This window comes from Kryptolebias marmoratus, linkage group LG8, assembly GCF_001649575.2.
Source record: "Kryptolebias marmoratus isolate JLee-2015 linkage group LG8, ASM164957v2, whole genome shotgun sequence".
NCBI classification, from domain to species: Eukaryota; Metazoa; Chordata; class Actinopteri; order Cyprinodontiformes; family Rivulidae; genus Kryptolebias; species Kryptolebias marmoratus.
In genome coordinates this window covers 19,140,983-19,168,003 of record NC_051437.1, presented here as the reverse complement: position 1 = coordinate 19,168,003, position 27,021 = coordinate 19,140,983, and the positions used below count along the sequence as shown (strand labels likewise).

General features: G+C 42.0%; 5 protein-coding genes across 9 annotated transcripts; 1 reads left to right on the top strand and 4 right to left on the bottom strand.

The window, feature by feature from the left end:
* The first annotated feature begins 1,922 nt into the window (after positions 1 to 1,922).
* Positions 1,923 to 7,986, top strand: si:ch211-150o23.3. The gene is made up of 7 exons (XM_017417879.3): positions 1,923 to 2,347; positions 4,442 to 4,789; positions 4,989 to 5,297; positions 5,409 to 5,723; positions 5,804 to 5,953; positions 6,033 to 6,095; positions 6,746 to 7,986. The coding sequence occupies exons 1-6, from the start codon at positions 2,317 to 2,319 to the stop codon at positions 6,074 to 6,076; spliced, it is 1,197 nt and encodes a 398-aa protein (XP_017273368.1). The 5' UTR covers positions 1,923 to 2,316; the 3' UTR covers positions 6,077 to 6,095; positions 6,746 to 7,986.
* Positions 7,472 to 10,977, bottom strand: emd (emerin (Emery-Dreifuss muscular dystrophy)). Of its 2 annotated transcripts, none has more exons than XM_017417880.3 (7): positions 10,754 to 10,977; positions 10,522 to 10,620; positions 9,804 to 9,835; positions 9,518 to 9,543; positions 9,388 to 9,441; positions 9,217 to 9,279; positions 7,472 to 8,477 (listed from the first exon to the last, which is right to left on the bottom strand). In XM_017417880.3, the coding sequence occupies exons 1-7, from the start codon at positions 10,833 to 10,835 to the stop codon at positions 8,267 to 8,269; spliced, it is 567 nt and encodes a 188-aa protein (XP_017273369.1). In that variant the 5' UTR covers positions 10,836 to 10,977; the 3' UTR covers positions 7,472 to 8,266. The 2 variants fall into 2 exon arrangements, with proteins under 2 accessions (XP_017273369.1, XP_024862039.1); XM_025006271.2 differs by having other exon boundaries at positions 9,388 to 9,445; positions 9,519 to 9,543; positions 10,754 to 10,976.
* Positions 10,978 to 12,282: 1,305 nt separating this feature from the next.
* Positions 12,283 to 15,244, bottom strand: LOC108236758. 3 transcript variants are annotated; one of them, XM_017417643.3, is made up of 7 exons: positions 15,086 to 15,244; positions 14,835 to 14,994; positions 13,159 to 14,760; positions 13,013 to 13,079; positions 12,862 to 12,916; positions 12,651 to 12,770; positions 12,283 to 12,565 (listed from the first exon to the last, which is right to left on the bottom strand). In XM_017417643.3, the coding sequence occupies exons 2-7, from the start codon at positions 14,872 to 14,874 to the stop codon at positions 12,449 to 12,451; spliced, it is 2,001 nt and encodes a 666-aa protein (XP_017273132.1). In that variant the 5' UTR covers positions 14,875 to 14,994; positions 15,086 to 15,244; the 3' UTR covers positions 12,283 to 12,448. The 3 variants fall into 3 exon arrangements, with proteins under 3 accessions (XP_017273132.1, XP_017273131.1, XP_017273130.1); XM_017417642.3 differs by having other exon boundaries at positions 12,862 to 12,919; positions 14,835 to 14,879; positions 15,086 to 15,240; XM_017417641.3 differs by having other exon boundaries at positions 12,862 to 12,919; positions 15,086 to 15,238.
* A 129-nt stretch (positions 15,245 to 15,373) lies between these two features.
* On the bottom strand, positions 15,374 to 19,047 carry dnase1l1l (deoxyribonuclease I-like 1-like). Of its 2 annotated transcripts, XM_017417648.2 has the most exons (9): positions 18,965 to 19,047; positions 18,715 to 18,872; positions 18,516 to 18,604; positions 18,355 to 18,441; positions 18,152 to 18,273; positions 16,462 to 16,574; positions 16,197 to 16,354; positions 15,623 to 15,719; positions 15,374 to 15,547 (listed from the first exon to the last, which is right to left on the bottom strand). In XM_017417648.2, exons 1-9 carry the CDS (start codon positions 19,002 to 19,004, stop codon positions 15,467 to 15,469), a joined length of 945 nt encoding a protein of 314 aa, XP_017273137.2. In that variant the 5' UTR covers positions 19,005 to 19,047; the 3' UTR covers positions 15,374 to 15,466. The 2 variants fall into 2 exon arrangements, with proteins under 2 accessions (XP_017273137.2, XP_024862043.1); XM_025006275.1 differs by having other exon boundaries at positions 15,374 to 15,719.
* An 831-nt stretch (positions 19,048 to 19,878) lies between these two features.
* Positions 19,879 to 26,043, bottom strand: LOC108236740 (TRAF3-interacting JNK-activating modulator). The gene is made up of 14 exons (XM_017417620.3): positions 25,789 to 26,043; positions 24,848 to 25,292; positions 24,626 to 24,761; positions 24,415 to 24,532; positions 24,285 to 24,312; positions 24,032 to 24,061; positions 23,796 to 23,891; positions 23,075 to 23,146; positions 22,723 to 22,863; positions 22,480 to 22,617; positions 22,259 to 22,394; positions 22,024 to 22,169; positions 21,514 to 21,630; positions 19,879 to 21,342 (listed from the first exon to the last, which is right to left on the bottom strand). The coding sequence occupies exons 2-14, from the start codon at positions 25,256 to 25,258 to the stop codon at positions 21,142 to 21,144; spliced, it is 1,770 nt and encodes a 589-aa protein (XP_017273109.1). The 5' UTR covers positions 25,259 to 25,292; positions 25,789 to 26,043; the 3' UTR covers positions 19,879 to 21,141.
* Positions 26,044 to 27,021: the final 978 nt, after the last annotated feature.

Genomic DNA, 27,021 nt, shown 5'->3' with positions numbered 1-27,021 from the left:
TAATCTGCATTTAGTTAAAAAATAAACATTTATTTATGTGCTCTCTGGAAATGAAGATGTTTTTAGATCACTTAAAGCCATAATTTAACAAACCTGGATTTTGTTTTCCTGATTAGTTTCATTAGGTTCAAACCACCTCTCTGTACTTTGTCCCGTTTTTACCGTTCGTATTTCAAAACCTTCAGCTCGATTCAGAATAAATTGCCACGGCTGTTTTTGTAACCTTTATACTTTCCCAAAAGAAATACATTAACATCTCTTCAGCTACTTCAAAAATATTTCCTTCGCCTGTTTTTGTCTATTTCAACTGCTTTTCGCTACCATTTTGCTCTTTGTAGCTTTTTGCTATTGTTTTGCTTCTTTTAGCATTTTTGGTACCGTTCTACTTTATAGCTTTCAGCTACTGTTCTGGTTTTTTTTAGGTTTTAGTTATTGTTCTGTTTATTTTAGCTTCTGTTTTCCTTTTAACTTCAGCTTCTTCAGGAAAGTCATTCAGCACTCACTGTATTTTTGGAGAAAATGCAATTTCCTTCACTTTTTTATTGTTAATCTTATTGTTCTAAAAACATGTTTTTGCTCCTTAGTAAAGTTGAGTCAGAGCCACTGTGATCATTCAAGGTTTTCTAAAAAATAAGACAGTTGTTACTACTTTTTTGGACAAGGAAAACCTGGTTTAGTATCATTAATGACCCTCCTGGAGTTGGACTTTAGTTGGACAGGTGGATCCAGCTCATTGTGAAACTGATCAAGGTTATCCTCGTTGTTTAGGGAGCAAACAGCCGAACACAAACACCTGGTTTGATAGTGCTCAAGGTCTCTTCTCTCTGTGTGTTCTGGCTGGTTGTGTAAGGCAGGAAACTGATGGGAAATGGAAAACCACCCCAATCCATTTGTTAGTGTTAGTCATTTGTTATGAGAAACCGCACAACGACTTGGGCATGAATCAGCAAATAGTCCTCTTCCTCCTGTTTTTGGTTGACTCAGTCACATTGTTCTCTCTTACCGGCATGAACCGCCTCAGGAACATGTGGGAGGACAGCAGCAGGAGGTGTCGTGGAGCAGAGCAAACCTCGTTCCTCCCGAAAATGAGAGCAGGCTAGGTTCACTAATGTTTCATCAGCTAGTGAAACAAGAATCACACATTCATTTGTCATTATTCATTTAAAGGGCCTATATTATGGTTTCCAGGCAGGTAATAATATGTTTGCCCATGTCTGTGCATGTGTCTGTCTGTTAGTGAAATATCTCACGAACCACTGGTCAAGTTTTAACATGAGTTGTAGAAAAGAATCGCTGGATGAGTCAGCTCAATTCAAAATGGCTGCCACGGCCAAGTGAGCTTAATGAGCTCAAAAAATGGCTACAGCTCAGTCCAGTTTTACAGATACTGATGTAAAATCTGGTGTGGTAGTAGCTAAGACTGGTCGAACAAGTATTCTGAGCGCTAACAGATTGTGCAACCCCCTTTTTTTAAAAAAGATTTATGAAGGCCTAATTAAAAAAATATATATATTTTGGGATACAATTTGGTTCAGATTTAATACAAGGCAGGTAGGAAAAACTGCACTGAAATGTACAAAAATGACAAGATGGATTACTAAAAATAGACCAAATTTATTGAAATTGTCAAAAAAAAGGGTTGTCTGGTTTTATATTAAATCATAATCAAACAATGTTTTAAAAAATTAAGAATTAATGGTTTTCCACAGTTTTGGAAAACCATTAATTCTTAACCTTCTAAATTATTTATTATTTGGACGTTATGAGAGAGTTAGGGGCATATATATGTGTATGGCTCTGGTTTTAGGTGTTTTACTGAAAAGTGTAGCGCAGGAAGTTGAGTCCCAGAAGCCCCGCCCCCTGCGTGCCGAGCCTCCGGAAGCAGGAGGCGGGGCTTCAGCTGCGACCTGCGGCCTGTGGTGACCTCTGTCTGCAGCAGGGAGAAGGACTCGACGTAACACCGGCGTTACACGGGATGAAACTCCTGACGTGAATGCTGCTGGACGGAGACTCGGGTCTCCAGCCACACGAATTTAACAAATAATAATAAAATCAACTCAATTAGATCTAAACGCAGTGATATTTAAACAACATTTAGCCTCGACTCGGGCAACGTCTCTGTTTTTTTTGTACGTCCCTCGCGCGCAGTGTCAGTTGGTTAGCATTGGTTAGCCGTTAGCTCCGTTAACGGTCGGTATTTTATTTTTATTTTTTCGTGGTTTCTTGGTTGGTTAAGTCGGATGTTTTTCAGCATCTGTCAGCGCTGTCACCCCCCAAACTGCAGGCTCTCCTCGCATCCGGCCGTCTGATGGAACAATGCTGACATTCCTTCACATCTTTGTAGCAGGTAAGCTAAAAACACGTAGCTCCGCTGCTTCAAGAGATGGCAGCTTTGTTACAAAACCTTTTTTTTCTTTGCTTCGTGTGATTAATATGCGACGTGATAACCAGCAAACATCCCAGCATCACATGAACAAAATCACAAATAAATCATAGGATTCTATTATTTATATTGTAAAGAATAGGAGCCAAATAAAGGAAGCAGTCCCCATATTTAATAAAAACTAAAGTTATTCTGAGTATAAACACTTGTTCTGGTCATTCCAAAAGCATGAATACCTTGTTTTACTTGGTAGAGTTAAAGCTAATTCTGAATATATCCTAAAATACCACCTGGAGATTTATTTCATTTTATTTTATTTTGTAAATGGGGTGTCTAAGATGGGAGACTGTGTGCTCTAAAAGGGCTACTTTAATATATTATCTGTGTACATTTATTAAATTTGTGTGCCACTGCATTATCTTTTATATTTAGTTAAGGTCACTGATGCTGCACATCATCCTACCTGATAATACAAACCAAATATCTCCCTTTTACTCACCACCGAAATGCTTTTGAGAAACCATTTAAAAGGTGTAATAATTGACTTTATCAGATTTTGCCTGGTTAGAGCTGTCGCCTCCCGGATCACTTCCCGACATGCTGTTTGTCTCCATGTGTCCCTGTGATGGACCTGTCCAGGGTGTCCCCCCGCCTCTCCCACAGTGACCGCTGGAGACAGCAGCTCCCCGTGACCCGGACAGGAGAAGCGGGTAAAGAAAATGTATGTATGGATGGATGAAGAACCTCAAGGACACCAGATATTGGACTGCCCGCCCAAATCTGCTTTTTGTCAGATCCTGGTAGCGTCAGCTTTTACACGGATGGTTAAGTCAAAACTTAAAAGTGGTTTGAAATGTGAACAGATCAGATTTCAATCAAGCTCACAAACCTTTTCTGCTTCTCTCTCAGCGTGACACTAAACTGATAAAAGTCGTTTTGTGCAAACTAAAGTGAAGGAAATTTATTGTAGAAAGCGGCGTTCCAGTGTTACCAACACGTGCATTAGGACAGGCGGTACGTTTTGTGGAACTAACAGGAATAAGAGTTCCTTAAAGCAATAATAGCTGTCAAAAATACACACATTATCAGTGTTTTTGACAGTAATTTTTATGCTTCTAACACAGTTTCCATCCATTCATCCATTTTCTTTACCTGCTTCTTCTGTCTGGGTCGCAGGGAGCTGGTGTCTGTGCGAAAGGCGGGGTACACCCTGGACAGGTTGCAAGTCCATCACAGGGAGACTCAGAGACAAATGAGACAACCATTCACTCTCACTCACACTTAGGGACAATTTAGAGTTAGCAATTAACCTAACGTTCATGTTTTTGGTCTGTGGGAGGAATATCACAGTTTCTACATGAATAAATGATAGTTTTGGGGTTAATGTGAGGTAAACTAAACATTCCTCACCTTTATTTACTAAATTTGTCGATTAGTTAAAGAAATTCTCCCATTAGAGTTCAGATATCTCAGCACAGCTCATTTCATCTGATCTTAGCTCCAACTTTTGCTTCAGCGCTCTCCACCGCTCGAGTTCCTCCCCCAAAACGACTCTGCTTCTGTCGACTCTCGGCCTCACAGCTTTTAGTTGCCGTTTCTTTTCAGAGGAATAAGAAGAACTTCACCTTTTCTCTTTGGAGTCTCTTATCTGGGGATTATTTTACCGACTTAATATCCATCGTCGAGACTGTCTGAAGCGTACTCATTAGTGTTCAAATGTAAACACACAACTCATTGTTGGCAACAGAACATGACTCTGCTGATCTTGCTGATTTATTACAATCTATGGGGTAGACCTCTGGTAGTGAATAATGGGTATATCTGCAGGCCTTTCTAACCACAAGCATGAAGTGTTTAAAGTGTGGTTTGTGGACACTAAACCATTTGTCTCATGTAAAAATTAGACTTAAAAGCTTTTAGTATGAAACTGGTTTTAGTTAAAGTTGGTGCAACCTCAAATGGACTCATAAAATATGTGATGGCTCCTATTATTTGCTTTTGTTTTGCAGAGATCTGAACTTATAATTTCTTCTGTTTCTCTTTTCTTTCTCATCACAGGCCTGCTGGGTGCTCTGTGGGATGGAGTAGCTGGTTTCGGTTTAGGTGGGATAAGAGTGGTGAACGGAGACCACTGCTCCGGCATAGTCGAAGTGAACCTCCACGGACAGTGGGGGACCGTCTGCGACGATGGCTGGGACATGCGAGCAGCCAACGTGGTGTGCCTGGAGCTGGGCTGTGGCTTTGCCGAATTCTCCCACGACGCCAAATTCGGCCCGGGCAGCGGAATGATCGCGCTGAACTCCGTCACGTGCACCGGGCACGAATCCAGCCTGATTCACTGCGACCTCTCCCTGAACAAGAACTCCTTCTGCACCCATGAGAACGACGCGGGCGTGAAGTGCACAGGTAGGACCACGGCTTGTTGAGGCGGTGTGGGGAATAGCTCGGCAGAAGCAAATATCTGTAAAGTTGTCGCAGCTAAAGTTTCCTTTTACTAAACCGACTCAAAATGTCATCATGTTCTGTAATATATTTATTGTGTATAGTAATCCCTCAGTTTCAGAAACTGTTTCACAGACCAGCTGTCATCCGTCTCTCCTCTCAGGGACTCTGTTTGAGCCCCGGCTTGCGCTGCTGTCCCCGCAGTCGGTCTTCTCTTCCGGGGAGTCTGTTCACTTTTACTGCAGCATCATGCAGCTCAACCGCGTCAGCGACGTGCACCTGTACAAGCACGGGATCGCCACGCCTCTGGTCACGCAGAGAGCTGACCCGACTCAGATGGGGGTGGACCTCACCCTGTCCGACGTGGAAACGTTTTACCAGGGCAGCTACAGCTGTCAGTACAGCGTCACGGGCGGATTCCCTCCCCAGCGGATCAGCTCTCCACCCAGCAACACCATCAACATCACAGTGGGTGAGTCACTACCAGTATGTCTAGTTTGTTGGTTAGCAGGAACATTTTCTATATTTTGAAATGAGTTTTTTTTTCTCTTTCCATCTTTTTATGCACAACCTTGACTGGCAGTGGACCTCCTGACCCCCCAGCTCTGGTACAACACGTCCCCCGAGGCTCCGGTCGGCTCCGTCGTCAAAGGGCAGAGTTTTAACATCACTTGCTCCACCCTGCAGCAGTACCCCGGCGGCTCCTTCCAGCTCCGTCTCGTCCGCTCCAACGGCACAGTGCGCCAGTCACTGCCCGCGCTCTCCCACTCCGTCACATTCACCTTCTCCGACGCCCAGAGCGCCAACGAGGGCTACTACTACTGCCTGTATCGGGTCCAGCTGGGCGGACGTACGTTCGTCTCCAGGGAAAGCCAGCCCCTGCCTATCGCCGTCAGAGGTGGGGTTGTGTTGACCATAGCCGTCAGCAATTAACCCACTCTGAGTGAAACTTACAAATGACCCCCCCTCTACTTTCAGATTCCGACCCAATCCTCAGCCCCATGGTGATCAGCTGGCTCGTGTCTGGAGTGACGTTCGTCATCGCCATCATCATTATTTTAACTGTGGCCAGGGTGGTCTGCAACAAGGAGAAGAAACCCTCGGAGCTGGAGCGGGAGACCAGAACCTGTGAGTTCCTGTCTCTGTCATGAGCCTGTAAGAGGTTTCTTTTCTTTGCGTGCGGAGTAACGCAGGCTTTCCGTTACAGGTGTGGACAACACTTACGTCGCCTTATCAGTTAATAAGCTCTGATGGGACCTACAGGCAGCAGGTACTGACAGGTGCTATTTCCACAAACACAGCCCCGTGTTTAAACCCTCGGATGTTTCCACGATTCGTCGTGTCGGGTCACACAGTTGCAATCATAAAGTCCATCCAGGCCCACAACTCAGTCTTTAAATCGCTTTAATTTAATCAGATCTCTTCACCAACAGTTTATGGACTCAAGTGCAGTTTTTTTCAGCTCGGACTTGGACATTTTTGTGCTCATAGTTTAGAGATTGTGTCAGATTTCCTCTGATTGTGGTGTGAGAATCCTCTATTATTGGTTTCCACTAGTTCCCCCAGCGAACATTAATATCAGATAATCTACGATCAGCCAGACCAACACGATGTTACATAAATGATTTCCACTTAACTGATCGTGTTTTTGTTTTCTAACCAGCATTGGTTCTAGTGGTGATTTAGTCATCCTGTTAAACGAACTATCAGAATATGTGTTTTAGTTTCTACTGCTCTTCATTTAGTGTTTATAGGAATTGTATTAGTCAGGGTCCAAAAACAGATAGTTTCAATTTAAGCTAAGACAGTAAAATGAATCCTTTTGTGCAGATTTATGTTTTCCTTTCACCCTGTTGATCAGATTCCCTGTGCATCAGCCTCACGTCAGAATATCATTCCTCTCTTTCTCTCTTTTAACAGAATCGTGTGTTTGTGACATTCAAGAGGGCTCAAACTGTGTCCGAGCACATCCAGACGGTGGGAGATGGAAAACGGAACTTGGATCGTCTGCTGGAACCACTTTAAATAAATCCAGTCTGGAGGAGGCGCGGACTCCACTCGGTACTTTGACGGACACACGCCGAGACGTTCTCTGCTGTTCGTCGTTCAGGACATTTTTCACTGCTGGAAAAACAAACGGGACAAGCTTGTCGACCGTCGCCGCTTTAGGATCAGATGCAACGACCTTTTCCTTTAGCGGCATGGGACAGGAAGTCGAACACTTTTGTTAGCGTCATTACAGCTAGTTTTGATAAAAGCTGTACTAAACCTAAAGCTGGGGAAACCGACCCGAGTCGGTCGTGTTCAGATCAAAACGTTTCCTATTCAACACTAACAGACTACTACAGAATTATGCACTTGCCCACAGAACAACGATCCTTTAAGGATGTTTGGTTTATATGTCAAGACTAACACTACTATGCATCTATCATTAATGCACTTATGTCTGCAATAGAAGTTGTAGTTAATTAAAATAATAAACGTCCAGTGAGTTTCGTGTTAGTTCGACGACCTGAAGGAAACTTCATTTTATAGCATCAAACTCCGTAACAGGTAGAAGCTTTTTAAACACGGTTCAACTATTTTTGTACGTTTTATTTAAACTTGACTTATTTTTGTTGCTGAATGAACGACCTGAGACCTGAGAATGTTTACATATAGAAGCTCTTTATTATAATATGAACTGAAATACAAAACACGTTACAAACCTGGGATACGTGTGGATTATACAGTACAAAAACCTGGCACCTCTGATTCGACACTTAAATAATAATATTTGTATGAATACGATTACTTGTAACCCTCTCACCTGTGTAAAGAAACTAATAAACCCCATGTACACAACTGCGATTCAAACACAAAGGCACTTTAATTTAATTTAAACCTCATCCTTCCACCCTGACTGCACTGAGCTCACAGATCTGCTGAATCGATTTAAATCTTATTTGGATTCAGATCATTTGATTTGTTATTCAGCGTCTTACTGAACTTTAGAAGCTTCCAGTAAAGCTTTGTTACCAAACATCAGCGCAGAGCTTTTTGTTTCATCATACGACGACATTATGCTGTGATTTCCTGCCCACAGCTTCAGATAAAATATAAAAGTTGTTGCTTTCTTTAAGGAGCAGAGACACGTATCTGGATGGACAGAGCGCTGCATCCTGTTGCAACAAAAAACATTTAGTGTTTTTACAGTTAATCATACATTAATGTGACAGGTGCTGCTGTAGTGAAGCTCATTGAGAGAAAAAAAAAAACCAAAACCTAATATTTGACATATAGATGGGTACGAGCAAGCAAGCAAAGTGAACTGGAAACACAAATACTTCAAAAACCACAATTTCCTCAACGTTTAAAATAATTAAAATGCATTCTCCTGTTTTTTAATGCTTGAAATCCCCTCTGCGTCAGTTTGGTTTTATAAAAAACAAACAAACTGGTTCAGTCCAGTCCTTCGATGGATTTATTCGTCTCCATGTTGGAGAAAACGAAGTAGAGGAAGACGGCCACGGCGAGGAAGAAGAAAAACTGAAGCCACAGCGGAACGAGGCGGGTCGACTTCGCCGGCCCCGGGGCCTTCTGACCCGACTTCACGGGCGCCGCATGGAGGGACGAGTTCCTGTAGGTGGACGGGGTGTCGTACATGGCGGGCCTGCGGAGCAAACGACAGGAGGTGGGCTTCAGAGAACGCAGGAAGTGGGAGGAGCTTGACTTGGATGGTTGAAGCTAAAACGACTAAGAGCCGTGCAGCAAATCGAGTTCAGAGTGACGAATTTATTTTTAAATCCTGCCTCTGAAAACAATTTTTATTGGCCTGGAGTGACGCCAACCTTTATACGAAGGGATTTCCTGGTGTTTCCGCAGCCGGCAGAGAAAAATGTTCAATTTTAGAGGAAATTATAAACGGTTATAAAGACAAAGGATTATTTCTGAGGACGTACCTGTTAGAGAACTTGGATTTAAAGGCAGATTATCTGTTAGTTTAGTTACCAGGATTAACAGATAACATCTTTATTAACTCAATTATTACACAGAAAAAAGAAACAACTTTGAGAGTTGTTTAATATAATCCTAAACATGTTATTTGTCTGGTTTTAGATTGTTTTGATAAACATTTTCTCTAAATCCTTAGTATAATTTACGTTGGGCCTTATACTGTTTCTCATGCTGGTAAGAAAGAATATTTGTTTGAGGAATAACTGCTGTAAAGAAATACAGAAAGGGAAACTCGTTTTCAGATGAAGGCGGAGAATCTTTTAGATTTATTTTGAGGCTAATTATTGAACGATATAAGAATAATCAGAACTAATTGCAGTAAAGCTCAACTGCAGATGGAAAAAACCCAAATGTCATGTTAAAACATCTTTTGTTCTTTTCACAGAAACACTTACTGCTCAGCAAAATCTCTTCCTCCGTATTCAGACCTGGACTGGGTGTAGTCCGAGTAGGAAGTCCTGCAGGAAGAAACGGGAGGTGAAAATATGCTGTATGTTTTATTTTAAAATAAAAATAATGATCACCAACTAAATAAGACAAAAACAGCTTGTATGTTTGACACTTACTCGTGTCCATATTCCCTCCCAGTCCAGTCTGGTCGTGACCTCATGTACGTCCCTCTACGCGGACGAGACAGACCTCAGTTAGTTTGTGAATCAATCCAGATTAGGGACGAAAACAGAGAAACAAACTCACCTGTCTCCAGAGCATTCGTTTCTGGTCTGAAAAGTTGAGGGAGATGATAAAAAAAGATGTTTTTATAAGAAATATGACATAAACACTCCTCATGTTCTTCATCTAAGCTTTTGATCAAAACAAAAAAAAATAATTCAGATAAATGTGTGATTTTTGGACATGTAATGATGACAAAAGGCTGTTAAACTAACCAGAAATGTGAAATTCTGCCATCAAAGACATCATTCGAATTATAAAAAGGTTAATATCACAAAAACACCTGAATGAGGCGTGAAGAGATGCTTACCGGCGTCCTGTAGACATAGGTGACTTCCTCCTCTGTGTAAACAAACAAACAAACATTAAAGTTTCTGCTGACGTGCTGCAAAATTATATAGAAATGACATACATATTTTAACTAAATTATTAGCACTATTAAGTGAATCTATCATTGCTGGTGAATTTTCTGTCATTAGTAACAAAAATGATTGATTTGGCAAAATAAGAAATTAACAGTTCATAAACAAACGCCTTAAACATTTTATTTAATATAGTTAATGGTTTGTGTTTATTTCTCCTTTCCCATTTCATGCCAGCTGTTATTAGAAATTTGTGAACTTCATAATTTTTCATTTATGCACTTTTATTTCTGTTTTCTATGCATTTACACAACAGCTTCAGTTACGACCATCTATTCGCAAACAAAACTGAAGTGGATAAATAAATAAAAACACAGATTAGTTTACTTTTTACCCTCAAAAGTAGAGTTGTATTCGTGTCCAATAAAGGATAAAACAGTGATGAGTTTATCCAGCATTTAAATCAGTGTTACAGAATTTGTTTAATAGGCAAGTTTGCTAAAATAAGGCATTTAGAAAACATTGTACCATTTAAATGTGATTAATCAGTGTGAGATGTTACACCTGAATGTGTACACACTTTCTGGGGTATTATTTTACAGTCTACAACTGTTTTAAAACCTTTAAAACTGAGCTTTCCTTGACTTCAGTGGATAAATTACCCACCCTCCTCTCTGTAGTAGGTTTTATCAGATGATGGTTTAGCTTTCGTCTCCTTTGCCATGGCCTCTTTCAGCTTTTTCTCATACAGACGTCTGGTGGACTCTGGTTAAAGACAAGATAAATAAACATACTGAAACATGAGGAGCAATAAACCCAACTTTAACTAAAATACGGCTTTCAGACAAACAGGCGGGAGGCCCGAGAAGTTCGGTGGCCCGACGGTTGAGCCACTCACCGACCACGGGTCCGTGTTTTATTCCGTATTCGTCCAACAGCTCGCCGATTTCCTCCGCGGACTTGTTACTCAGCGAAGCCATTTTTTTCTTTTAAATATATATTTTGTTTTTTTCTGTGCGTTAATTCTTTGGTTAAGCTTTCGTTTCAGTTAGCGTAAACAATAAAACCCCGGATTAACAACCGATGGGAGCTCGTTTCCTCGCGCGGGTAGCGGCGGTTAAACTCGGTAAACGGTTAATTTAACGTCGAGAGTTCTAACCCCGCCCTCGCCTGCTGAGCCAAGAAGTAAAAACGAGCGCACTTTTTTATCCACTTCCGTTTTCTTCTTAGGTCTTCTTCGTCGGATTTGTTTTCTGTTTTCCTCCGTGGTGACGAACAGCGCCTCCCGCGGGCGGAATGATGCTGTATCTTTAACGTTCTTCTGCTTAAAGCACACCGTGTTCCTGCGGGTTTCTGTCGTGTTAGCAAAATATCTCATGAACCAGCGGACGGATTTAAGTGAAACTCACAAAAAGTAATCATTAGATGTACGTTTACAACTCATTAACTTTTAGAGTCAACCCGATTCAAGATAGCTGCTATAGCTAAGCGACCTTAGAAAACAGAAAAATGGCTACAAGTCAGTCAGTTTTATAGTTATTGAGCTAAAATTTGGTCTGGTAGTAGCTGAGAGTCATCCCCAATTTACACCCCAAGCACCATCTGATCGTGCAATATTTGTTCTTAAAACTTTGCCTTTAACTATTGGAGTCAAGTCTGTCTGCCTGTTAGCAAAATATCTCATGAACCAACAAATGGATTTTAATTAAACTTTCAATAAGTTATCATTAGGTAGATGTCTTGAACATAATAACTTTATGAGTTAACCTAATTCAAGATGGCCACACAGCCAACTAACACAAGGAAACACAAACATGTCTTTAACTTTGCAGATTTTTAAAAATAATGAGCTAAAATTTGCAATGGTAGTACCAGACAGTCATCCACAGCACATATTCTGAGCACTACATGTTGTGCAATATTTTTTACCTTAAACTGGAGCATTAAGTGTTTGTGTAAATCCTGTTTGTCTGTTAGCAAAATATTTCATGAACCACAAAATGGATTTTAATGAAACTTTCAAAAAGTAATCACTGGGTAGACATTTACAATTGATTACCTTTTTGAGTCACCCCAATTTAAGATGGCCACCACAGCTAATAAACATTAACCAACACAAAAATGACCCTAATTCAGTCAATTTTACCGATATTGAGCTAAAACTTGATGTGCTGGTAGCTCCCATCAGAGCAACACATAGTTCAAGTAAAGTCATGCAACAATTTTATAAAATTGTTGCATGACTTGTTGCACTGGATTTTTTTTTTATTGTAAATTAGTCTGAGTTGTACAGTATCTGAATTTTACTCCCAGTTTTGTTAAATCTGTAACCTAACTTATCAAGGCTTGTCAAGATATGAATGCTTTTAAAAATGAACAAGAGAAAATATTGTTTTACAGTTGCAAAGCAAAAAATAGCAACATCAATTCAAACAAAAATAACTATTTATTAGGCAAACATACAACAAGTTGGAGTTTGTGCATGTGCAGAGGTTTTTCTGTATTTTATTTTACAAAAACAATATTTTTTGTTGTTGTTGTTGTTGTTATTGTTGATGTTTTCATTAAAAAAGGACCGAAACGAGCTGCAGCCCTAAACAGAGAAAAAATCGCTGAACCAGTCGGGTTGCTCTGTGATCAGCCAGAACATCAGGAGTCCCATCATCGTCCCGACACCCAACGTTACCATCAGCTTCAGCCCACTGAAACCCTGTGAGAACAAAAAAACAGCACAGTGACCTTAAAAAGAAGAAAGAACAGAGTTTAAATCAGCAGAAGGCCAGAACTGCATGGACCTTGTATGTTTTTGTGCAGGTTTGAGTGTCTCTGACTTCTGGCACACTCTGTGGCGGCTCAGGGTTTGGGGGCTCACAGTCAGGGGTTACTTCCGGGGTGTCTTTAGGCTCCCTCGGCTCCTGGACACAGAGACACGAGACGGTATTCGTCATGCGTTTTGTGTATGCCCCGCCATGTTTGTTCTTACGTGTAAACAAAGACGCGTCTTACCTCAGAGCTCAGGTCCTCCTCCATGTCTGAGGAGCTGCTGATTGAATCTCTGTCGCTGCTGAGAGAAGAGTAAACCATAAACACTTTCAGTCAAGCTGTATTTAATGTTCAACCAAAGTAATGTTTTATAATTGATGGGATTTTTACCTACCTGTCAGTTTCATAGTAGTTGACTTGGGAGAGTGGGTCTGCACAGAACTGAACTTTTGCCTGTCTCTCTGAAAACATAAACATTTAGGTAAGTGATGAAGAACCTGACTGACCTCACTCTGCTCTAGTTTGGTCCCAAACGCTCACCCTCTCTTCCGTTCTCGTCATCGCTGTTGTCGTAAAACCTCTTGAAAGCCTCGATCCTCTCCTTCATCTGTTCGGAGTTTCTCCTCTCCTCGTCTTCGTCGTCGTCCAGCTGCCCCTCCTCGGTGGCCTCAGAGGAATCGGTGTTGAAGAAGAAGCTGTCGTCGATGGATCCCTGATTAGAGGGGCTCGTCGTTACGCTTTGCACCACAGAGTAGCAGTTTGCATCATCAGCGGGACACTGATTCTCATCTGAGGACGTGTCCTCGGTCTCATCTGTGTCCTCTGTGGTTAACGGGTACTCAGACAGGAGGGTGTCGGTTTTTGACGCGTCGAAGCCTGACCTGATGAAATCTGCTGGATCAAATCTGTCCTTTATGGTGTTATCGTAGGAGCTGCTCCACCTGGAAAACTCCTGAAGCTCGACGACCTCCAGCTCCTTGTTGTTTTCAGCGTTTCGGACGCTCAGATTGTCCAAGAGCTCGTCTCTGGTTCCTCTCCGAGGCTCGTCGCCGTCACTGGAGCTGCAGGAGCTGCTCTCACCCGTCACAGCCAACAAACGCTCTGATTCTCTCCCATTGTGCTCTCCGACTGCTGCATCCAGGCTCCTGATCTTGTCAGCGTCCACCTCCAAGTCTGTGCTGCACAAAAAGCCATCATCCTTCTCACATCCTGAGTCCTCAGCGCGGCTGACCCACGGGAGTTCGGTCACAGCTCCGTGCTCCTGCTTCGCAAGAGGCGAGGCATTCAGCTCAGCTCCAGTGTATTCACCGGAGGAGAAGTCCGACGGATAATCTGCGATGGTTTCGCCCGCCTCTTGGTGCTCATCTCCTGTGAACTCCGTCATTTTCACGGCAAACTCATCACCCTCAACTTCAGTGATGAGATCCTGCAGATTCTGCATAGATAAGGGTGGAAACTCCAAACTATCTTCCACCGTGGGACTGACCTCGGAGGGGTTTTCAGCCTCCTGGGGCAGGACATTTTCTTCTTCTTTAACTGTCATGTCTTCACGGTCAGAATCGGACGACTCTTCTGTTCCTCGTTTGTCCTCTTCAGCCTCAGCACCTTCCACTACCGTTGCCAGCGTTTCCTCTCCACGTTCAGGGATTCCTCCAAAATAGGACGCCTCCTCATCACTCTCGGCCTCACCTTGCACCTTGTTACTATCTTCAGGGTCATCTGCCCCCTCTGAGGCCACAGGTTGTCCCTCGGCAAAGATTACGTCCTCGTTTCGGGCGTCGTACGGGTTGTCGCTGCAGCAGACTGACATCAACAAATCTCCCGGTTCCTCCGCTGCTCTGACATTCTCCTCCACATCTTCTCCAGAGGAGGAACTTCCCTCCTCGGAGCTGGTGTAGCCGTCTTTGCTCTCAAACTCCTCCTCGTCGCTTTCATCCCCGGTCGACTCTTCGTCTTCAACCACAAGCGGAGTGCCTGCGGTCGCCTTGCCCAGCAAAGCTTCACTCTCGTCTGTCGCTTCCTGAAGCAGAGCCTCGTCCGTCGTTGTTGTTGAATTCTCTGTGCTGTCTTCCTCCCTCTTGTCGTCGAAACTCAAACTCTCAAAGTCCAAATCTCCATCGGTAAAGGATGGAACAGAAGACTCTGTAATGAGAGTTGTTTGTTGAAAGATGAAGCAACAAAACTCGGATAAATCACAATGCAAATCGCTTCCTTACCTGAGAAGGCATCGGTAAAGAGATCAGCAAACCCATCCATCTTTACTGTCGGACAAATCAAGATTCAAATTAGGATATGTGTTGTTTTATTTTCAAGCCTGTCCCTTCTGTCGAAAAGAAAGAGAGCTTGAAGTAACTCTCATCTGCTGCAAGTGGTTTCCTGTCGAACGGATAGGGCATAAATGTACACATCAGGGCTAAGATATTTGCGTCAAAGGCAAAAACCAAAAGTGGATTAAATATGAACTTACCATAAAAGTTGAAGTTCAAAGGCAGCCCTTTCAGGGTTTTGTCTTTGCCAAAATAAAATCCTTAAACGAATGTTTTGTGTTTTCAGCTGCTGCACGTAGGCACCTTCATGAGCTCGAGAAATGATGTCAACTTTGATGTGGGTTTGGTTTCAGAAGCACAACATAAACCCCGGCAGTCGAACGCGCAGTTCCTTCACTCTGAAACAATGTTTATAGGCGCGACTGTGACGAGTCCGACGAGAAGTTAGAGGCATTTTTAAAGAACCAAAAAGACTGTCAGCAAAAATATATATGTATGGTTGTTTTAATTTATTAAAATCAAGTTAAATAAAAAACAAAAAAAAGAGAGAGAGAAAGCTGTTGGTAGTCATCTGGCTGGATCTACAGCTCATGGCGGAAGAGGTAACGACGGCTGGGCTTCAGGTCAACTTCGACGGGAAAATGGTCGCTCACCTCAAGAGCCTGAAGAGAAATCGAATCAACAGGATTATTGTTCCGAAGGGATCTGAAGTCAGGGATATCTCTGTCATGGTGTACCTCTGCCTCTGTCAGGTGGAAGGTCTCTTTAAAGTTGAAGGGTTGAGCCGAACCCGGCACCACGCCGGACACGACCTCCTGTCCGTGCACGACGATCCTGTGTGGAGACGATTAAACCCCCCTTCAGAAAACAAACACCCACCCAGTCTCAAACCAGCCTTCTTTATCAGGTTCTTGAGCCTTTTTAGGTCCCCAGCATCAGAGCCAGGGACCTAAAAAGGCTCAACAACCTGATAAAGAAAGCTGGTTCTGTTCTGGGGATGACTGTGGAACCTCTGGAGATGATGATGCAAAGAAGGATTTTGCATAAAATCAAGGAAATCATAGACAACCCTGACCATCCTCTTCATGAGACCGTCATCGGAAAACAGAGTCTCTTTAGTCAAAGGCTTCTTCAGATTAGTTGTAAAACGGACCGCTACAGGTGATCTTTCCTGCCCACAGCCATCACCATCTATAATAACTCCTTGATTTAAATGAGCTACGTCAACATTTAATTTCCCTTTGGGATTAATAAAGTATTTTTGAATTGAATTGAACTGAATTGAAACAGTGACGCGCCGCTCAGTCCCACCTGTCGTAAGCGCAGCGCGTCTTCTCCCTCACGGTGGTGTCCTGCTCGTCTCCGATCAGCCATCGAAATGTGGGGTCGCTCCTCAAACGCACGCCCTTCCAACCCTTGTTGGTGACGTAGCTGCAGCCGGCGTTCAGGTCCCCTAAGATCATCAAGTTCTTTTGTGAACGAAACACACAAGTGGCTACATTACCCAGCTGAAGGAGGAGAGAAACCAACGTGGAGGTTGGGACGATAATGCCATTAACGATGTGGTTCAACCTACGTCGGTCCTCCACTTCTTGGAAATCCTCTTGACGACGGTGAACAGCTCATCGATCTCCTTCATGGCAGATTTGGGCGACGTGTGCTGCCCAATCAGGACGAAATCCTTCAGCTCTGAAAACGAACACTTTATTCCAGGAGTGAATCTTTCACGTCTTACTGCATCGTAACATAACGACACGGCCTTTAATCAAGGTGTTTGACGTTTGAACGTGTCCAGTTTTATGGCTGCAGCAGCTTCGTTTGATTTAATTTTTCATTTAAATAATATTTTCACTCTGGTTTCAGAAATGTGCTTTCTTTTAGCGGACGTCAGATAAACACAGTCCTGGCCCTTGGAGCACGCTGCCCTGCACGTCTCCTTCAGCACGCCTGGTTTGAGTTAATTTGTTGGAAACAGGATCCTGGAGGACATGATTAGAAGCTGTTGAGGTAATTCATTCCTTTGGATTTTGGAGCAGAAACACGCAGGACAGTTTGCCGTGGGACACGTGAAGATAAAGGATAAATTAAAGGCAGAAACACAACAAAAAGAGTGTTTTGTTTCCACATGCTGCATGAATCACTTTCACACATCCAGCATTAGGTTTACAAGTCTCTTGGAGGGAATGAAACCATCATTTGTTTGTTTTTTTTGACAATGGTATTAAGAAGGATTGTTCAGTCTCCTTTAGGTGTTCTTCTGTGCTCAGATCAATGAAGGCCAAAGTCTCTGATCACTTCCTTGTTCACCCCTGGTGCCTCCTTATCTCCAACAGAAGAAACTATTCCCATTAAGACTGAAGTGTTTCCTCGCAGCATGAGGACGATCGCTCAGACTAATCGTTTACTGATTCTGATAGACAGCAAAAGCACTCCCCCCAGATTCCCAAACCTCCTCACTGTTAAGGCTTAAATCGATGTTTTTGGTTGTATAGAGAAAAATCACCCGTCAGGTTGTTTCCTTTTGTTTTACTCCACCATTGCTTATAATTTTTTTTGCACAATCAAACTCTTAAATGTGCATTCATGTGTCCTGAGGGGACTCATATTCTGCACTGCAGCACTTTACTCTTAAAAAAGAAGAGAGACTCTTCATGTTTTTTTCATTATTGTTACACCAGACATGCTATTTAATCCTAATTATTATTTTACTTTCTAAAGATTTAAACACAGGATCCTCTCAGTACATCGAGCAGTCAGGGTTAAAGATCGCAGTTAGATATCATCTGAAACAAACTAGTCCTCCTGACGTATTTTGTTTGTTGCTAATCTGATTTTTTCTGGTTGATTAAATGATATAAGAAGCACAATAAGAGTCACTCATCTGGAAGGTCCTCCTAAAGGTTTTTTTTCTAAAAGCAGGAATCTGGGACATTAACACAGTTTAGCTACTCTGGAAACTCATAAAAGTGTTATCCCTGTCATGTTTGGTTTATTTTTAGACTGTTTTCTTTTAATTAACATCGAGTTTGATGAACATAAAGCTTGACTTTGCCACAAGAAGAGGCAGAAACATCTCATCTCTTTTCCCACATTATTCCTGACTACAGTGTACTGTTTCTGGAAGATTGTTGTTGGTTTTTGCGTTGCCCTCTTTTCAAACGTCCTCACAACAATCAAACTTTATCCAAGTGACCTGATTGTCCTGAAACAGGGATGTCTGTTTTTAGGTTTGAGACGGTCTGAATTTACGTTTCCTTGAGTCTTACGTGTAGTTGGGGAGTGAAAGCGGACGACGAAAGGCTCCCTGGAGAAAACCTCTGTTTCATTCGTCCCGTCTCCCTCCAGTTTAGGGTACTGATAATGCTCCTTGACCTTCAGCATGTTGCTCCTGGAGGTAATCAGATAGGAGAGGCCTGAGAGGACCTGTTTCCCTTTAAAGAAACAAGCTGGGATATACTTTATAAGCTACCTGTATATATAGACGTATTGCTCCTTGTAGCTCTTCCTGCCCAGCCTTTCACTTTCTAGATACGAATAGGAGTTGGATTTGTCAAATCTGCAGAGAAAAACAGCAAAACACGGCATTAAAGTCCAATCTCATCGCATCTTCTAACCAATAAAGGTCCACACCTGTTAAGATCTTTGACCAAAGCTTGAATCACTTCTCCCTTAGAGTCTCGGACCTCCTGAACGAGACACAAGTCGCACCGAGAGAGAATCTTGGGAGCAAAGAATAAACAAAAAAAGAACGGAATAGATCCATCAGGTGTCCAGTTTTGCCTTTTTGCTGCTCTGTAAAAGTTTGCCCCAAACACACACAACTAAGCACCTTCAGTAAAATCCCCATAACTCTCTTGTTGTTCGCCTTCGATTCCCCAAAACTCTGGACATTAAAAGCACAGATTTTCAGGGCAGATGTGACGCTCAGCACACACACTCCCACAACAAACAGCAGCTCCGCCGTCCTCATCTTGGAGACGTGTGTTTCTGAGTAAGAAGAAATAAAACAGGAGTTCGATCAAATCCCAAATGTCACGTTTTTTTTTAAATCCACGAGCTCAGTCAGAACACCTGCTTACCTTCAGAGGGATGAGTGAGCTCAGGCCAGCAGAGATCCATCTCTTCACTCAGCCGTGGTGTGTTCAGGGAACCTACAGGTAAATTGTCAAACCGTGGATGTGTTGGGTCGGCACCTTTTTGAGAATGGAGCTTCATCTGGAACAGCTAAAACCAGTGAATGCAGCGAACAATGAGTGCATCCAGCTCAGAGAGCAGCTTCCAGAGGGTTTTGTCTCTAAGTTTGGGTGAAATCAAACAGTAGATGTTTCTGTCAGCTTCAGGATGTTCTTTATGTAGAATAATTACATTTTATTCTGTTTCACGTGCTGCTTGTTGTCACTGAACAGAGATTCATATGGATTAAAGACTTCATCTTTGAACAAAAACACATCAGTACAAATTGGACCAAAATCAGTCAAACACACACCTCAAACTGTGGAGAGGTGATGTTTATAGAGAATAATTATTCAGGTTTTTCTACAATTTGAGGTGCTTTATGAGTCAGTTTCTGTGTTTTGCTTCTTTCTTGTTCAGCCTTTGTTCAAATTAAGATTTTATCATAAATGAAATAAAATACGACCTGAAATCTAGCATCAAAAAGCATAAATATTTGTTTTCATATTTATTTATTACAACAATGTTTTTAATAAATGGTACAGTACAAAATTCCTTTGTGTCTTTTCCTTCCAAGCAGCCAGACTTTCCTGAAAAAACGCTCTTAATTAATAGTTTAAAATTACTTATCTTTGGCTGCTTTTTCACTTGTTTTTACTCCGGTACCTCTGAATCGTTTTTAGATTGTTTGTATCTTTTTGGTGCGACTTAAGTCAGGCCTGTGATGAAGTGCTGTGTCGACACATAACAGACAACTTACTGTAGATTAAAAAAATAAATAAATCTTTAGGCGATTTATTAGAAGTCTGTCACAAATACACACTTTGTTCGCTTTATTTTATGTTGAATCTGCAAATAACACCAACAGTTACAGTTTTATAGACAGGAAACAGTATTTTAGCACCATCAGGTGCCACAATAGGATGATGCATCTCTCAGGGCTTTTTTTCCATTTCTAACTTTCAACTACTGTAGATATTTTAGAGACCTGACATTTTTTATTGTCCTGCAGTTCCCTAAATCTGTAAATTGTGGTTTAATGTCAGACAGAAAAGTCCTTCTGAAATCCTGAAAAATCAAAACCACTTCAGAAAATTACAAGAAAGTCTGGCTCCGTGGAAGTAAAATATGAAAGAAATAGGGGCGGTTTAAGACTTTTGCACGGTACTGTATTTGTTAAATCTGAATATAAATAAATACCAGTAACCCCAGCTCCCAAATAAAGTACGAATAATATTTCTCTTGTAGTGTGAAGGAGATAATAGTCCAGTAAAAGTGAGCATAAAACTAATAAAATTTATTAAATTACTTTCAATCACAGATAAAAAAAAACCAAGTAACTTAAATAACTCTGTTCCTACATTTTACCACTTATTTGAAGGTTAAATTGTATTTTATTTTTCCCAGTAAACCCCCCCCCAAAAAGTCATTATTGTTCAGAACAACATGCCCCATTGACCTCCTAAGGATTTTATTTAGCTTTCTTTCTTTTTAACGCTGTTTTCAGCAGGAATCATTTCAAAATAGTTTTTACAATACAAAATAATAAAAATAGCCACAACTGCTTTCATGTTTCACCTTTATTTTATTGGTTTTTTTGGAGTTTTTAGGTCAGAAAAGAATTGCAGGGCAGCTGGGACAGTCCTCATCATTAAATATCTGCATACGGATCTGTGTAAATTACAACTGCAAAGTCATTTTATTTATTAGAGATGGTGCTTCTGATAAGATGGTCCTTTTACAGTACAAAAGATATTTCCTTTTATTCTAAAATTTAGATGTTTACACTCACAGCTTCTTAAATGCTAACGTAAAATAAGTTGTGAGTTTGAAATCCTTTCAAACCTTGTCTTTTTGTTTTAAATACTGCGTTCGCCCGACTCTTCTGCACACGTCTACAGTACATCCTCCTCATTTCAACACGTCATCGCACAAACTTTGAGTTCCAAGTCAAAACAACAACAACATATAAACCATAAAAATACCAACAACATTCACACGAAAATCAAAATTTAACACAAAAGCTAGAACAATCGAGAACAACTACAACTAAAAAAAACTAAGTTCCTAAGCGGTGACGTTATCATATTGGTCTAAAACAGCCCGAGTGTCGAGGAGAGGCCATTTCCATCAGATAGTCTTCAATTCGGGTTTGTATGTCTGAGTACAGGACGTCGACTTGGTCCCTGAAAGGAGGATGCCACGACCACAACATGGCAACCCCTGCTACAGCGAGGAGAAGGAGGAAGAACGCACAAACCCTCCACCAGGAGCCACACGGCGTCTGAACGGAGAGGAAACAAAGATCTGCGTCACATCCAGGAAATACGCCAGAAAACATGGAGCCAGAAGCTTCAATTCTGCTCTGAGGTTCTCTAAAGCAAAATGTTAAACAGGGTCACATCGTGAGGGGGAAATGGGAGCTTTTGGAGTACACACTCACACACACACTCACCATTCTCCTGCGGCGGTGGCTGAGCTGCCGGAGTTCGTCTCTGCACTGCGACAGTCGGGCCTGGCTGGACTGACACTCATGCTCCATGGTGTGCAGCTCTGTCTGCAGTTCCTCACACTGCACACACACACACACACACCATATGGAAAAGAACATACAGACTAAATTTAGCCAAAAACCCAGCAGAAACACATTTACAATGCAGGCAATCTTTCAAGCATTTCAAGTCAAACGTGTGTAATGAGCTTTTAATCCATCTGTGAAGTGAAAACCTGCAAATTGATCAATGTTTCATAAACAAATTACACACATTAGTGATATAAAAGCAATGCACCTGTATCTATAATATTTAAACAGCCAAACAAGTGAGCTATTCTTTGTTTAGCTTATCTAAAATGTGACTTACTGAACTATGTTTACATTATTTATCCCTCTAAATGAAATTAAAACCCAGAAAGAATTGAATTAATCTGAAGCAGGACATGAATGAGTGATTGTGCCTCGGTTTACCTCTTTCTCTTTAAGCTGGAGTTTCTCCTGAGTGTGTCGAAGCTCCTCCTCCAGCTGGGAGTCCCTCCTGGAGGTCAGTCGTGGCTTGGCGTCCTCTGATTTCAGACACTCCTGCATGAAGTAGTCCTGGCTCTCGTCGCCACCATCTACGAGGCAGAGAGGATTTTAAACTAATAAGACCTGTAATGATTAGGTCAGGGGTCAAGTCCGTGTCAGTGTGAGTCAAATGCCTTGCCTTGAAGTTGCTGGAGCTCCTCTCTTAGAGTCTGGTTGTCCTCCTCCAGCAGGCAAACGTTGTACTGGAGCTCCTGCTTTTCTTGTCGTAGCGACGCTACCTCCTCCCTCAGCTCGTGTTCTCGGGTTTGGAGCAGCTGCACGAAACACACCGTCATGTTTTTTTTTAGACTGACTTAGATGCAGACTCTTGACTGCGCGGTCTGTGACAGTCGGCCGTACCTCCACCTGACTGTGCAGCCGCTGCAGCTGATCATCACTGAGGTGCTGATTCTCCCTGAGTCGACCGGAGCTCAGCTGCAGTTCTGCGTAAAGGCTCTCCCACCTCCGTGCTTCTGCCTGGGCCGTGTTTAGTGCTTCCTGTGGGCAAAAAAAATATACAATTTTCATCTTAAAACAGTCAACCTCAGTGTTGATATTCTAATAAATGCAGTCATGGGGAAAAAAAGGGCTCTGTTCTTTCACCTGCAGTGTCTCAGCCCTGCTGAGCGCCTCGCTTTTCTCCTGAGAGGCCTTCTGCAGCGCGACCAGGGCCTTCTCCTCATACGTCTCTCTTTGCTTCTCCATCTGCAGCGCCAGTTTCTTCACTCCATCCTTGGGAAAGTTCTGTGGGAGCACAACACTGCAGTTAAACATTTAACTAAACATGAGATGAGAAAGAAACTAAAAAAGAAAGCACAAAGGAGGACAAATGAAAAGAAAAAAGCTTAATGTGACGTTCCCAGTAAAGTCAGAGCTGTGCAGAGCAGGACTCCTGTAAAAACTCTGTGATTAAACAAAATGCATGAGTGTGTTTTTTTTTTCTTCTGCTGCTTACCTGCACACAGATTTGCAGCTGCGCCTCCAGAACTTTGATCTTGTTTCTCAGCAGGTCCTCATTGCAGTGAGACTGTGTGGGTTAGAGAGGAAATGAGTGACTGTCACGCTCTAACCTGCAGATGGAAAATTAATGCTTCATGTGTCGACAGCTGTGACAGACGGCATTCTGTTTCACAGGTGCACTCGCTGAAACTACGAGCAGCAGTTTATCTTCAAGAAACACCACAAGGAGCGGCAGAGGTACGCTGAAAGCCTGCCGGGTGATAGCATACCTCTGTGAGAAACAGCTTAAAATCTTAAAAGATGAGAAATTTTCACTTGGAGAGTGAAACTGATTAAAGTAGCTCAGCTGCTGAAACCAAATTTAAAGCTAATATCCGCTCTGACTGTCATGTGTCACGACCAGATGAAAGTTAATGAGGATGCACCTCAGTTAGCTACTGGCAGACTGGTACGCCCTTCCTGTGTAAGAGCGGCAGTTTGTCGCTTGTCCTATAGATGAAAACGGAAGCAGGAAGCTCGAAACCACAAGCTGCACAGGGCTTCCTGAGACACCAGCAGCCGCGCGCTGATCGGCACACAAGTGTGGCAAATTTCAGCAACTACCAGCGAGAACTCATCCGTAAAAGATCAAAACTAAAAGAGTTTTAAAACTGTGATCCTTAAAAAACTATAAGCACGTTTGATGAATGAGTGATGAAAGAAAACAAACATCTTACCGTCCAAAATAAGTCTGATGAGTTCACAAGGTTTGCTGCGATCTCCTTGAGGAGGGCTAGTTTCTTCTTCACTGCCTCCTCTCTCCACAGAGCCTCCTGAGAAGAAGAAAAAAAACAACAAAAGCGCAGACGAGTGATTTCTGCAGCAGCGAAACACAAACTGAGCACACAACCAGTTAGCATCCCTTTGTGAAAAGTTACTACATAAATACTGCTGAGCACGGTGTTTTATTTACCTGCAGGCAGTCTGATAATCTCTGGATGTCCTATAAAGAGATGCAAAAAACAGGTCAAATTTGCAAATAAAATCCTTACAGAAGGAATGATGGCAATTGGTTACAAAGATCAGGAGTAGAAAATAGCATGTTTTTACTGTGAATTAAATTCTAATCGATCTTCTGTCTTGATAATTTCCAGACCATGATGCTCACCTTTAACCTCTGTCTACACCTGAACTTTGTAAACAAATACCTGCCGTTTGAAACTTACTGATTCTTTGACCGTGACGAGGCCGGACCTGTGAGGTGCGTAAGAATAGAAAGCCCAAATCAGAAATCAGAGCTGCGTCTCATATTGAAGCTGATGTTTGATGCTTAAATCAGTCCTGAATGAAACTCACTCTGTTTGCACGCCGACCTCTCGGAGTGTCTTTTTCTGGTGAGCGTTTTCCGCCTGTGCCGACGTGTTTTGGTGAATCTTTTCTGCCCGAGTCACGGTTCTGATGCTTGTCTTCTGAGCTGCAGGAAACAGTAAAGGTTATCTTGTTAGCTGAACAGATCGAACGATATTTACCGACAAAAAATGTTGTGTAAAAGTGCTCCGGTTCGTACTGCTGTCTCTTTTCTGCAAGCTTTTCATCCCGTAGTGGCTGGATTCCAGTGTCGCTGCCGTGGAGGTAGATGTCTGTTTCCTTGCATGACTTTTCTCTTGCTTTATCAGAGTTACCGGTTCGGACCACAATGAAGCCTAAAGAAATAAGAAAGGATGCAATTCTCACTACACTTGACCTGCTAAAGCAGAGGAGGTGTAGATAATATTAAAGCATCATTTACCCATTTGCTGGTGCTTGAATATTCAGTTGTTCTGCTCTCTGTTGTTAAAATCATCCCTTGGTGTCCATTAGCAGAGAGAGAACATTGTGTATTTGTATTCAGTCTCTCAGACTTGCTGAGATTTTTATCTGAAAATCTCTCCAGAGCATGATTTCTCCTCTGAGAGCAGTTTTTACACTTTGAGTGACCCGGCTCCGGGCTGACCGACCTCCTCCTCAGAAACTCCAGCAGCCTTTTTTCCTTCAGCTCGTTCTTGATCTGTCTCGTGTCGACGTCTCTTGTGGGGCTTCGGCACGACGTCACGTTGTTGCGCCCTCGTAGGTGCTCCCGTTTCTCAGCTCTGTAATCCACCTTTTGGTCAAACTCTCTCTCCGGGAAGTATTTTGCTCCGAAGCTGGATGAGGAGTCCATGGCAGCTCCCCGGGCTCTTCACGTGGCCTCAGCACTGTAAACACAATAAAATGTGGAGCTGTTTGTAACCATTTCAGCTCACCGAGCACACAGAAACTGATTCATTGTGTTGTGAGAAAGAAGTTGTTGAAAGAAGGCACACCGAATGAAGAATAAAACCTGAACTGTGCTTTCTTCTCAGAAACTTTTGTGTTTACTCAAAGTATCGTCAGTGATCTGTACCAGCTGATGTGACCAGTCAGGCATAAAGTCAAGTACAAAAAAAAAAAAAAGAGTATTTTAAACATTTTGGTTCCATTTTTTCTGAGAATCACGCCGGATGAAGCAGCTGCACGAGTTTACATCTACAGATACAACTAAAGTAGCTTTTTATATTTGATCCGAAAGCTTCTTTAACATCCACTTCAACAGTTGTGAACGACAGCCTCATGCAGGGCCCGGCAGCTGGTGATTACAGCCGTGCAGGTGCAAGATAGTTCAAAAACAAAACACAGCCCAATGAGCATAAATTCATGTCGACGGGAGCTTACCTCTTCAGCCATCTTATTCACTGGAGGGGAAACCTTTTCAGGGAGGCCAAGAGGTCATCCATTTTCTGTCTCTCCTCTCACAGCGTCCGAGGTTTTCGTCTCTGTTTCACATGTAGCTGTTTCTGTAGAGCATAAGTTTTACAGGAAGTGAAGGGAACCACAGCGTCATATGTTCCTCTATCTCAGCAGCCACTCGCTCCACGCTGATGCCACACACGGGTGGGCCTCGAGATTACAGACAGACTCGACCAGCTCCCCCCTCCACGTCCTGCAAACAAATAAATAAGTCATTGACTGACGGTGTGTCAAGTTCTTTAACCTGACTTTACACACTCAGTTTGTATTTTACTTCTAATTTAAGTTTATACACAATTTCAAGCCTATTTAAACAAAAATGCTTGATTTTAGCATTAAGTAAACTCTAACTACGCTTCATAAAGTTATTGATGATCACAATCAATCAAAGATCATGGACTAGGCAGGGACATTTACAACTTTTAAAAAACAAGCAGCTTTTTTCAACCTTGTCTTATTGTTGAAAGCAGGTTTATAAACTTAAACAAGAAATAAAAAGTTTAAAATGGATTATGTGACAAAGGTTTAACATTAGTTTATGAACAACTGGGCTTGGATACATTATATATATATATATATATATATATATATATGTAAATAAAAAAATACACGAAGCAGCTCTGTTGTTATTATTTATATTATTTCATAAGACATCTCCTAAATATATGTTCCTAACCAAAACTCCTATCTATGTGTGCCCAATAATATGTTTAGTTCTTAGTTTCATTTACTAATAATAAAAGGATTTATTTATATATGACCTGCATGCAAACACTCCTCATTATATGCCCAGTGTTTCCTGTTTTACACAGTTCACACATAATTTAGGTAAATGTTTACATTGCGGAAATGTATGGCAGGAAGTGCACACAAAGCATAAAAATGTAAATCTTTCTATCTGATACTCAGACTTTAGTTTTAGTTGCTCTTACCTTGCCCCTGCGTGATGTTAGTTTAATGTCTCACTGCTGTTTTTTAGTATATTAGCTCCTCTTTAGCCTAATATTTAATCCAAACATTTTAAGTGAAGTTTACTCTTTATTTTTGTCTGTACTACTGGAGTTATTTTGTAAATGTTTTCGTGCTTAATGTAGATTAAGCCGTATGTTTGCCCACAGCGCTATCTGGTGGTAACATATTTCAAATAAATAGAACTGT